Source organism: Capsicum annuum, chromosome 4, assembly GCF_002878395.1.
Source record: "Capsicum annuum cultivar UCD-10X-F1 chromosome 4, UCD10Xv1.1, whole genome shotgun sequence".
Taxonomy (NCBI): domain Eukaryota; kingdom Viridiplantae; phylum Streptophyta; class Magnoliopsida; order Solanales; family Solanaceae; genus Capsicum; species Capsicum annuum.
This window is the reverse complement of record NC_061114.1, coordinates 6,021,945-6,034,691: the sequence shown is the minus strand read 5'-3', so window position 1 is coordinate 6,034,691 and position 12,747 is coordinate 6,021,945. Positions and strand designations below refer to the sequence as shown.

General features: G+C 35.9%; 1 protein-coding gene and 1 long non-coding RNA gene across 2 annotated transcripts; both read left to right on the top strand.

Moving 5' to 3' along the window:
• The first annotated feature begins 1,843 nt into the window (after positions 1 to 1,843).
• Positions 1,844 to 3,668, top strand: LOC107853260. Its single transcript, XR_001669713.2, has 5 exons — positions 1,844 to 2,027; positions 2,110 to 2,187; positions 2,838 to 2,911; positions 3,231 to 3,279; positions 3,364 to 3,668. It is a non-coding gene; the product is annotated as an uncharacterized LOC107853260 (long non-coding RNA).
• Positions 3,669 to 9,700: 6,032 nt separating this feature from the next.
• LOC124897897 lies at positions 9,701 to 12,023 on the top strand. The gene is made up of 2 exons (XM_047411492.1): positions 9,701 to 10,000; positions 11,790 to 12,023. Exons 1-2 carry the CDS (start codon positions 9,701 to 9,703, stop codon positions 12,021 to 12,023), a joined length of 534 nt encoding a protein of 177 aa, XP_047267448.1.
• Positions 12,024 to 12,747: the final 724 nt, after the last annotated feature.

The window sequence follows — 12,747 nt, the reverse complement described above, 5'->3', positions numbered from 1 at the left end:
ATTCAAACTATTCACCTTTTAAGATGTGTTTGGTAGAAAGGAAAATATTTTTTGAAAAATATTTCTGTATTTTCTTATGTTTGATTGAATAAAATTTTTGAAAAATATTTTCTTCATTAAAAAATGAAGACAATAACTTCTTAATGGAAATAGGAAAAATAAATTTTATAAGTGACATTACTGTATGCTTATTATATATATCCTCCAACCCAATATTATTCTTTTTGTTCAATTACATATAAATTACTTTTGAGATAATAATCTTTTTTGCTTACTTACCAAACTTCAAGAAACCAACTTATAAAACATTATAAATGTTTATTGTATTCTCCGATCCACCCAACACCCCCAATTCCTACCTGTTGACCATTCCACTCCCACCATCGCCAAGGCCCCACACCCTGACTCGCTCCCGCCTCTACATATATTTTTTTGCTAAATTATATATAAGTATTTTTTTTCTTACTTACCTATCGCAAGATTGCATACTAGAAACCAAATTATTTTCGAGAAATATTTTATACCAAACATACCCTTCATATAAAAAAGTTTATGACTTTCTATTGAAAATTTTTAGGATGGATAAGTATATCTATATTTACTTGGTTACAAAGGGGATGCATAAGACTGCTGAGATATTTGCAATTGAAGCAAATGTTGTAAATCCCAGAAATGTTGGTAAGTTTTTTAATTTAAATTTATGGTAGATTTGAACTCATTAAAATAATTGTTAAAAGTTATTTACGTGTGACTTATAACTTACACGTGTAACCATGAAAGTAGTTGTCGATGCTTGGGTTATAGTAATTGGAGTACTATAATTATGTAATACTATTGGTAGATTTCACTGTCACAATATTAGTGATGGAGTCAGAATTTTTATTGAAGGGGTTCAAAAGTGTGCACATGAACTAATTGTATCCAGGGTTCATCGTCTATTATATATATACAAAAAATAATTTTAACCATATATAAATAAAGTAAATTTTCGCAGTTGGTCAACCCCTTCATTGTATACTAGCTTTACCCCGACATAAGACATATCAATAATTTTCTATTCTAAATCGAAGGAAAGTCAAATTTGTCTAAATACTAGACATAATACAATGGAGGCTACTCTTTTATTTGATGATTATATTGTTTTTTTAATAATTATATTATTCCTTTGATTTTATTTTTATTTTGAGTTTATGATAAAAGATACATTTAAATTGACACCTTTTTCTCTACGAGTTTTGCTCCTTTAATTTAATATTATATATATATATTGTATATGAACTATTATTATCTATGTATTAAAATGCATTTTTTAAATAATCCAAAGTTTTGTCCCGCCTTGCCCCATTTAACTATCGCCCTACCCTATCCGTTTAACCTTTGTACTGCCCCGCCCTTCTCTTGTCTTTCCCCATTGTCATTCCGAATCAATTATTTTCTTTTCCTATCTGAACGATAGTGATAGTTAAAGGTTTTCTCCATATGTGCTATAACTCACGGATAGTTGTAGAAATAAGCTATAACTCAAGGATAGTTGTAGAAATGAGCTATAACTCAGACTATGGGTGAATTCAACATGCTTTGTGTATCTGAATACCCTTTTATTCCTTTGACTTTATTTTTAAGTGAGATAATGGTAAAAAAAAAAAGGCACATCTGAATTATCATAGTTTCACAAGTTTCACATCTTTAATTATAGGTGTTCTCTTTTCCTACATGAACCATCAATATCTATATATTAAAACACACCTCAATTATCAGTTATTCCTTTTTCAAATAAAATAGATTGGATGGAATGATAGATCATTAATATCATTCTTTGAAGCTTTTAGTGCACTTATTTGAGGTTAATTTTATTAGAAAGTATTTTTCATATTTCTAAAATTGTATTAATGGCTATTTTTTTAAAATTTTTGCGATTTTTTTTAGCTATCGAATCTCCAGATAGATATTTAATGGAATGGTGGGACGGATTTTATGATATATACAATACTTATCAGGCTGAGAAGGCCTAACGATCCTATGTTAAGGTGTTACCTAAACTTTTTCAAGTTAAATTCATCTTTTCGACGATTATTTAATCTAAAGACATGATTTTTTTTAAATTCTCAGGATGCATGGACGACTGACAATGTGGGATATCATATCCCTTCTGATGGGCCAACCTATTCTCCAAATATTGCTACATCGGTTAGCTATCCTACCATACAATTGTTTGAGCCTAATTTTATATATTGTAGCGTGTCTATTAGATTTGTCAATACGGGTCGGCCCAGTTTATTCGGACTAGTCCACACGAGCTAGCTCATACGAGCTTTGAGTTTAATGGGCCAGGCCATCAAAATGATGGATCAAAAACACCAAGTCCACACCATTACTCTGTTGGCTGCGGGCCTCACGGGTCAGTCCACTTTTTAAAAAATAATATTTTATATTTTAATTTTAGAAGATTAACAAACATAAATATTATCATACAATATTACATATTGTTAATACTTGTTAATCAAGTCTCGAACACCCCAAAAATATTCCTAATAGTGAAATTAAATAACTTTTGACATGATATCCTTTGAACCAATTAAAAATACTAATAAACAATCTAAATAGTTGCATTTATTTGACTTATGGACTGGCTCACGAGCTAGCCCAACCTGTATTGCTCAAGCCCCACGGGCCACAGGTTTATATGGGTCGGGATAAGAAGCCTTGTTCTTAAATGGGCTGCAAAAGCTGAAGCCAATACCATCAAATTATAGGTCGGGTTGGGTCGGTCCAATGGGCCTGACCTATATTGACGGCTCTAATCTCTATAGTAATGTCGCTCTTTTGTTTAACTATAGGTACACGATATATCTCATGTGGAGCCGGCCTTCCACCTAACGACACCTGAGGATGAACTGAGGACAAATTTAAGGTTTGTTGAGATGGATCATATGAGTGAAGGGGTGCCATATGTAACCGATTCTATGTAACAACATGTTACGTTTACTGCTCATATGGAGCAGCATTTCTGCATTTTGTTCACTTGACTTCATGTTATATCTATTTTTCTTTGTTCTTGAACAAAACCACATTTCCATTTGGTTTTATGCAATGCAATTATGACTGTAAAATTGAATTGATAAATAGTTATCGTGTAGATATTTCATAATGTAAGTCATCGATTTGGTTGTTGACGTTCGTGAATAAGAATATCAATCTCTAACTCTTTTTGATGTTCATGTGTCATACAGCCAACCAATGGAGTAGATTACAAGTATGCCTCAACATTTGGAGGGCAAAGTATGTTTAGATTTTCGAGACAACAACAATTTTATTTTGTTATTTCAAAGTTGGGACATAAGTGACAAGGTTTTATCCTTCCAGGACGAGGGAGAGGGGGATGATACTAACTTTGAACGAACTGTGCAGATGGAACCAAACTCCCGTCCACTTAAAAAGATTAGGCTTCAGTTCCAGAACCTTCTGAAGCAGGTTCATTGTATTGGTTTCAAATACATAGCCTTTTATGTTTTAGAATCTTTTTTCATTGATCTTGATAGCACATTTGATCCAACCTAAGTTAGTTTATAGTCTTATACGTCGACTTAATATGCATTTTGAACTAGATACCAATGTCAACTTTTGTTAGTGTATGAATGTTATGGCTGTTTGAATGCTGTTTGTCAATTATTAGCTCTTCAAGGACGATTAAATAGTTCTCTGTTATAACGAAAACTCATATCAGATTCTTTGCTAATGATCGTTATAAGGTTGTTCCATTGGCTCTAGGTTTGTAATGCAACAAACTCCCTAGTCTAATCAAGATCATGCAATTTTATGATCTTCCTCTGGGCATGGCATTAAGAAGGTGATAAACTTGAGAAAGATCATAATTCATTAGTTGTTATACAGTATATGTAGGTTATATATGCCATGAACAAAGATGAATTTTCTTACTTGTTCATTTTAAGAACTTTAATTTTTTCTAGTCAAAGTTGCGATCATGAATGTTCAATCATGAGTAGAATAACATTAGAAGTTTTTGCTTTCTCCAATCAACATGAAAAAAAAAAAAATCAATACGGACAGTCGTGGAGCCACCTTGTAATTAGGGGGTTCATCCGAATCCCCTAATGGTAAGTTAAACTTGACCAACTTACAAACAACTGAATCAATTACCTATAACTGATGCGACTCGAGCTAAGACTTGGACAAGATAAAATATTATTATCTTGTATATAATATTAGAGTAAAACACAAACAACTCAAGACACCATAAGACTAAATGAGCACTTAATCAGGTCCCTTGATGATGTATGAGTTGTGTTCAAAGAGACTGCTTTTGCTATGAAGAAGAAATCTTGATTTTGCAAAAATTGACTTTTATTGTGTGTAAGTATTCCTTTCATTTGAGACAACAAAACCTAGAACTTCTCCTATTGGTCGAGTTTGAACATTTCTACTGCCATGCTACCAACTTTCTGCAGGAAAGTACATCTTCGAGCTGTAGTAGGCTTGTCATCTTTAAAGATAAACTTCATATGGGATTTATAGATATTGACTTAAGCTTCGATCAGGTCCTTTGTTGAATAGTTTGTGAATTAGCAATACTCCAAGGGTGTATTATGTTGCGCACGATTGTTTGAAGACTTGGTCTTAATATCAACTGTGGCTTTACATAAAAGGCGAGTATAGTGTCGTGGACCTGGGTTCATCTGCACTCATTACTTTGGGTTCATCTGCACTGATTACTTTCAATGCAAAATATTAAGTTATGTGTAAAAATCTACTAAAATTTTGATCTCTAGTATGTAGGGATCAATAGTTTCAACAATACAATACAATACAATAGGTTCAATATGAACCTTAAAGGTTGAACTTATAGGGTTTAAATTCTAGATTTGTCTCTCATAGTTCTTTATCATGCCTTTTTGATTACTTTTTAAAAAATTCTATAAGAAGTAATATACATATAGACTAAATGGATTCTACATTATATTATAATGTTTTCAAGAAGAAAAGACATTAAATAGTCGAGTTTAGAGCTATGACATGAACTTAAGCTATGTTACACTTTCATCATTCTATGCCCAAGGGTGTAGTCTAGCAGTCAATAAAGTGAGTGAAAATCATAGAATACCAGGATTCAAGTTCAAGTATAGATGAACCATGCTAGGTAATTTCTTCCCATTTGACTGAGTCTTGGTGGAAGGTGGTAACACAAGAAAATGTAACTACAAATACCAACTTTAATCAAACTTATGCAATTGGAGGCTCTTGGAATTGTGTCATTTTCATGTGTATCTCATGGTCTACCTTATCCCTCGCCAACACGAGGTGGATTTAGCAATATCTGCGTGGACTTTGATTAAATTTGAATATATCATAGAACACGTCCCACCACTCCGTTAGCTATCCCCTGGAAAATTGATTGCTGAAACAAATTCCAAATATAATTTAGCATTGTTGGGCGTTCTTGAATTTTTTTTAAACTATCTGTTATGTTCCAATTTACATATTTTCCTGTTTTAGCATTTTATTAAATACATTTCAGTTCAATGAGTTTAGTTGGAATTAGGCAGCAAAATAAGAAGCTTCTAATAGAATTCTATTACAACTGTTAAGTGTGCACTGTTTCCACTGTTTCAGGAAACAGCTATGACAGATTCATAACAGATTTTCCCACCAATTTCTCAATAGAGATTCAGTGCCTATATTAGCTTGTAATTGTGGAGATTAATAGAACTTTTGGGAGAATTGAAAGTCAAGTAAAGTAAATTTCCTTTGTTTCTCTCTTGAAGGTGTTTGTTCAGCACTATTCCTTAGAACACTTTTTCTCTTTCTCTTTACACTTCCCAATAAATTGGGGTTATATCATTGGTATTACAGACAGGTTGTTCCTCTGAATTAGAACATTATGGGTGATCATAATACTAGTTTACCTGAATTACGTAAGGAGATCAATACGTTGAAAGGTTCTATAGAGGGAATTGCAACCTATATTTCGAAGACGGGTGACATTGTTGATGTGAAGGTTGCAAACACAATGACAGAAATCAAGTAATTAATTGCAGCAATGGCAGCTGGCCAAGGGCAACAACAGAATGGACCTTGTACGGGGCAGGTTGATAGGCATAGGGAAGCCCCAATTAAAGTGGAGGAGAACATCCTGGGGTTGTGAGGGAAGGCGTAGCGCGAGAGGGGGAATACCAATTGCCTACTTGAAATTACCATGTTGAATTCCCCAAGTTTGATAGAACTGGGTTGAAGGATTGCATTTATAAGCCAAAGTGGTGTTTTGAGAAGGATGAAACACCAGCAATTTCAAGGGTTAAATTGGCCTCATGTAGATTGGAAGGGAAAGCACTGCAATAGCATCAAACATTCATGAAAAATACGCTTACGAGGGAATGTCAGCCTGGGGTGGGTATGTAAATTGTTGTATGCAAGGTTTGGAACGGAACTCTTTAATGATCCGATGGGAGATTTCAAGGATCTACGACAGGTATCCTCTGTTCAAAACTATGTTGATGAATTTGATAAACTCTTAACTAGGGCTGAACTAGCTGATGAGCATGTAGTTAGTTGCTTCACAAGAGGGTTGAAACCTGAAGTAGGTTTACCAGTTAAAATGTTTGCACCTAGGTCCTTAAAGAAGGCCATCATTTTGGCAAGGGTCCAAGAACGGACTAATTTCATGAACAACAAGACCACAAAAACCCCTAATTCTACTTTTGCTCCAAAAACTTCTTTCAAACAACCAATTTTTTCACAACCTTCTAGTTCCCACCAATTCTCCAAAACAATTCAACCGAAAAACACTAATGTACCAAATCTAAAAGGGTCCAAACCTAAGTTTTTAAGTCCCCAGGAGATAGAAGAAAAGGTCTTTGTTATAACTGTGATATAAAATACAGGGTTAATCTTGTTTGAAAGAACAAAAGACAGTTATTTTCCATGGAGGTAGAGGAATCTTTAGAGTTTCTAGAGGAAGAAAATGAGGGTGTCATGAATAATGTGGAATTGTGTGCTATGATGGCACAAGGATTTCCTACTGATGAGGAGGGGTCTATCATGCCATGTGTGTCTGTACATGCCTTGAATGGTGTTTATGACTTTAAAACCATGAAAGTTACTTCTTCCGTGAATGACAAGGATGTGCAGGTTTTGATTGACACCGGAAGTACACACAACTTCCTAGATCTCACTACGGAAAAGAGGTTGGGATGTTGTTTATCCAGTATTAGACCTTTTGTTGTTTTTGTAGCTGATGGAAATAAAGTAGATTGGAGTTATGTCTGCAAGGAGTTCATTTGGAAGATGCAAGGTCTGTTGTTTAAGTATGATATGTTAATACTTCCTATAGGGTGTTGCAACATAGTTCTTGGCATTCAATGGTTGGTAACCTTGGAATATGTTGTGTGGAACTTTAGACAACTAAAATAGAGTTTTCTGTTATGGGAAAAAAGGTGTCACTTAGAGGTCTTCAACCTCCATCTGTGAAGGTGGAGCAACATAGGAAAATAGAGAAACTATTGACTCAACCAGCTGAATTGTGTATGATATCTACGGGAGTCATGAAGGAAAGAACAACAGGTGATGCAGCTAGTTTGTTTTCTATTGAAGTGAAGGATGAGCCATCAGACATTCCAACTGATCTACAAAAGGTGTTGAGTGGGTTTGAGGATGTTTTTGAGGTTCCACAAGGCTTACCTCCTAGCAGATCACATGACCATAGGATTGTCTTGAAGGAAGGTACTCCTCCAGTCAACTTCAGACCCTACAGGTACCCTGTGATACAAAAATATGAGATTGAAAAAATAGTTGAGGAATTGCTGTCTTCAGGTGTTATCAGACACAATACTAGCCCCTACTCTTCTCCTATTATGATGGTGAAGAAAAATGATGGTACATGGAGGATGTGTGTGGACTATAGGGAGCTGAATAATCACATCATCAAGGATAAGTTTCCAATACCAATGATAAAAAAATTACTTGATGAGTTACATGGTGCAAAAATTTTTTCCAAATTGGATCTTAGGTCAGGATACCATCAAATAAGGATACATGAAGAAGACATTTCTAAAACAGCTTTCAGAACACACCATGGTCACTATGAGTTTTTGGTCATGCTATTTGGATTGACTATTGCTCTTTCCACATCTCAGAGTTTGATGAACCAAGTTTTCCACTCCTATCTCAGGAAATTCATCCTTGTATTCTTTGATGATATTTTAATATATAGTAGCAGCTGGGATGCTCATCTACAACATTAACAAGAAGCTTTCAAGTTATTAAGATCCTATAAATTGTATGTGAAGAAAAGCAAGTGTGTTTTTGGTGTTTAACAAATTGACTACTTAGGACATGTCATCTCTGAACAAGGTGTTTCCATTGGGGGTCAAAATGTTTCAGCTGTCAAACATTGGCCTCAACCAACCACCACCAAGGGTCTGAGAGGCTTTTAAGGCCTAACTGGTTATTACAGAAGATTCATAAAAGGATATAGGAGCAATGCTAAGGTCTTAACTGACCTCTTAAATAAAGATAATTTTCTTTGGTCTGCAATTACCTCTGCCCCTATATTGGCCCTACCTGATTTCTCTAAAACTTTTGTAGTAGAGACTAATGCCTCAGGAGTTGGTATTGGTGTTGTTCTACTATGGGAAAGAAGGCCAATAGCATTTTTAAGTCAAGTACTATCAGCAAAGAAGACATCTTTGTCTGTATATGAAAGAGAGCTACTAGCTCTACTGACTAGTGTGCAGAGGTAGAGACCCTATTTGTTAGGAAGACATTTCACAATTAAAACTGACCATCAGAGCCTTAAGTTTTTACTTGAGCAAAGGATCACAACATCTATTCAACAAAAGTGGTTGGTCAAATTGATGGGTTATGATTATCCAATCAGTTACAAAGTTGGCAAGGTGAATGTTGTTGCTGATGCTTTATGATCATGTTCAATTGTGCAGTATATAGGGGTACAAGCTCATATTCTAGATGCATTTAAGCTCACTTGGGAGCAAGACCCTACACTATACAAACTACTGTAAGATCTGCAAAATGGTGCTAATCTCAAACCCTATTACAGATTCCATGGTGGTGTTCTAAGTAGGAAGGATAAGATGAAGGTGGGCAATAATGCTAAGTTACAACAACTACTTATGCAACTTTATCATGACAGTGCAATGGGTGGTCATTCTGGGATAAATACTGACAGGAATTCTATTGGAAGAGGATAAATACTGACAGGAATTCTATTGGAAGAGGATGAAACAGGGTGTCTATCATTCTGTTCGGGTATGTGATACCTGCCAGAGATGCAAGCACAACACTACCCTTCCGGCTGGTTTGTTGCAGCCCTTGCCAATACGTGAGAAGGTGTGGCAAGATATATCTACAGACGTTATTGAGGGTCTTCCTAAAGCTGAAGGAAAGGAGGTAATTTTTGTTGTAGTGGACCGACTTAGCAAAGCTGCACACTTCATGGCCCTCAAACATCCATATAATGCATTGGATATTGCTCAACTTTTTTTAGACATTGTCTTTAGGTTCATGGGATGCCCAAAACTATTGTGTCAGTGTAGTCTTTACTAGTAGGTTTTGGAAGGAATTATTTAGTCTACAAAAGGTTTCTCTTCTTACCTCAACAGCTTACCATCCTCAGACTGATCGGCAGACTGAGGTTGTTAATTGGTGTCTTGAGTGATACTTGAGGTGCATGACCTTTGAGAAACCCAAGCAATGGCCTCAGTGGTTACCTCTTGCTGCATGGTGGTACAACACCACCTACCATACTGCGACTCATCTCACTCCTTTTGAAGAGGTTTATGGACAAAAACCACCTCTCTTATTGCCATACATATCTTTTGATTCAGCACTTGTTATCGTGGACAGAAGTTTGCAAGCAAGAGAGACTACTATAAGGGATTTGAAGTCTTATCTAGAGAAAGATCAAGGTAGAATGAAGATCCAAGATGACAGGAAAAGAACTGATTGGACTTATACAGTAGGTGATCAGGTTTACTTTCTGTTACAATCTTATCGACAAGTGTCTCTTAAGGACTGTTCTTTTAAAAATATGTCTGCAAAGTTTTATGGTCCTTTCAGTTGCATATACTTTAGCTCTACCCCCTCACTAAAAAATCTATCCTACCTTCCACATCTCTCAACTTAAGAAGAGAATTGGTGATCATGTAGCTGTTGTTCAGTTGACGGAGGTTCATACAGAGTCTGGTTATGTGATTCTGGATCTTGAAACTATTTTAGAGAGGCGAATGGCCCCGAAAAGGGGTACTGCAGTGACTCATGTGTTGGTGAAATGGTTCAATGGACCTGTGGAGGATAGCACATGGGAGGATCTCCTGTCACACCCCTTTTTATAACCCCAAAAAAGATTCAGTTTTAAGTTTCGAAAGGGTTTTTATTATTAAGTGACAAAAGAAAACGATTTGTTTTGAATAAGGATTGTTTTTACATTTGAAATCAGAGTCGCCACTTGGCATAATCTGGTGTGCTAAGTCACCAGTGGAAAATCCTTTTGAAAACCATTTGACTCTTTAAACTGGTTTGCCAACAGAGATTCCAGCTAAGGAATTCTATTGACCGAGGGGAAGGTGTTAGGCACCCCTCAATCCTGTGGTTCGACCACGGTCGCTTGGTGGACCGTATCAGCTAATTTTAACACTATGAATGTACAAACCATAAAAAAAAAACACAAAAACGATCAATCAAACAAACAAAACCAGTCCAAAAATATAGTGTCCAGTCCAATTATTACAACCCGAAATGAAAAAAGGTACTGAAAAGTAAACCTACGCTAACCTACACTAATCCTAAACTACACTCCAATGCCTTACCCGATGCTTCGGGCCTTCATCACGACCGTCCTCCGTGTACATGATACGTCGGGACATTCCCGGTGAATAAATACAAATATGACCTCGGGGCATTCCCCGGCGAATGAATACAATCAATCCAAATTCATAAAATAAAACCATTCAACAAACATTTTCAACATTCAACAATCCAAAAGTTCTAAATTTTCCTACTAGAACCTTCTATTTTCCTATCAAAATCGACCTATCACGATTCTTATCATATTTCAACATCATCAACGAATCAAAAATTATCCAAATTTACTTTTATCAATTTTGGAGTCCCATTCCCCAAATAACTTAATTTTAATCCTCGAACAAGGCCTCATTTCACCATACGATCCATAATCAAGGAACAAACACGAGCAAAATTCACCAAGAACAAAGATCAACCAATCACACAAATATTCAATTCGATGCATCGAATATAATAAATAATGAAATAAAAGAGGGGAAAATTAGAATTGGACCTCAACTTGGAACTTTCAAAGAATATTGCTTGATAAAAATAAAGAAGCCCGCTCCCGATAGCCTCGAATCGAACCTCAACCCTAACAAAGATCCAACTCAATATCACAAATTTTTCGAACAAATTTGAATCCGAAATCAAAAATCTCAAATAGAAACAACTAATCCTGAACAGAAATCCCAAAAACAAAATTTCAATCTCACAACCCAAGAGTAAAAAAATAATAAGCCCAGATCGAAATAATTAGATGAAAGACGAAAATTCAATGCTGAACTGCCGACAGATATTGACACAAATGACTAATTTTCTGTTAAATTGGCTGGAATAATAGGTTCTACACGACAGTCTCATGTTTGGGGTTTAAGATTTAGCTTCATCGGAGCTCGAAAGACTCGATAGAGACCAGGACGAATAGCAAGCGATGCAGTAACTGAGTTTTCCGATGAAAAAATTGGCCGAAAAAGGAGTATTTTCCATATTCGTATCTACCTGCTTGCTGCTACTCGCCGATTTTGCTGTTTCCGATGAGATTCGAACTCGTCGGAGCTCCTATGACCTTGGTGGTGATAAGAACTACGCATATATCTGGTGGAAGAACTATTTCCGGTGAGAGCCCGCCGGCAAAAGGATGTTACTCGTTGATTTTGGTCGTTTTAGATGCTAATTCGATATCCGACGAGATCAGGTCATCGGATTGACCTTCACTGTTCTCTCCCTCAAGCTCTCTTCTATCCAATTTTTCCTCCGATCTGGTGTATGTGTGTTTGATGCGTGCGTGGTATATTTTTCGATGACCCTCTCCTTTTTTGGTAAATTTTTTGTGCGTATATCTATTTTCTCTAGTTATTGTGTGTGATATGTGAATATGGTGATGGAGAGTGAGGTTTCTGGTGAGAATGAGAATTATATGGTAGTGGGGAAGGGTAGGTAGGGTAGTAAGGTGGGGTAGGGGTAGGGGTAGGGTATGATGTGGTTTATTTTAATTGGGTAGGTTGTTAGGATGTTAAAAAGAATAAAAGTTTGTTAGGGATTTTGTTATTTTTGTCATTTTATGGAGGGTATAATCACGTGCGTAAAAGTGTATGATAAAGTGAGGTAAAATAATGAATAAAAACGGAACTTGGGAGGGACAAAATTAGGTGTCTACAGCATGCCCCCTTTGAATGTAAACATGATGTGTTTTCAGACAAAGAAGTAGACAACGAGACAAAATTTTGAACCGACCATTATTCAAAGAAAGAAACAAAAGGAAGAAAGACAATCGAATCCTGTCGAACACCCTATCTACCCAAGTCATGAGGAAGTCACAAGTATCTCAAAGGGTTGGAAGAGAAGTGGACTATACCAAGTTGGAGAGTAAAGTGAGGTTCCATCGATGTTCCGGTCAGCGGCTCTGTCATTACATCAAAAATGAAAATTACA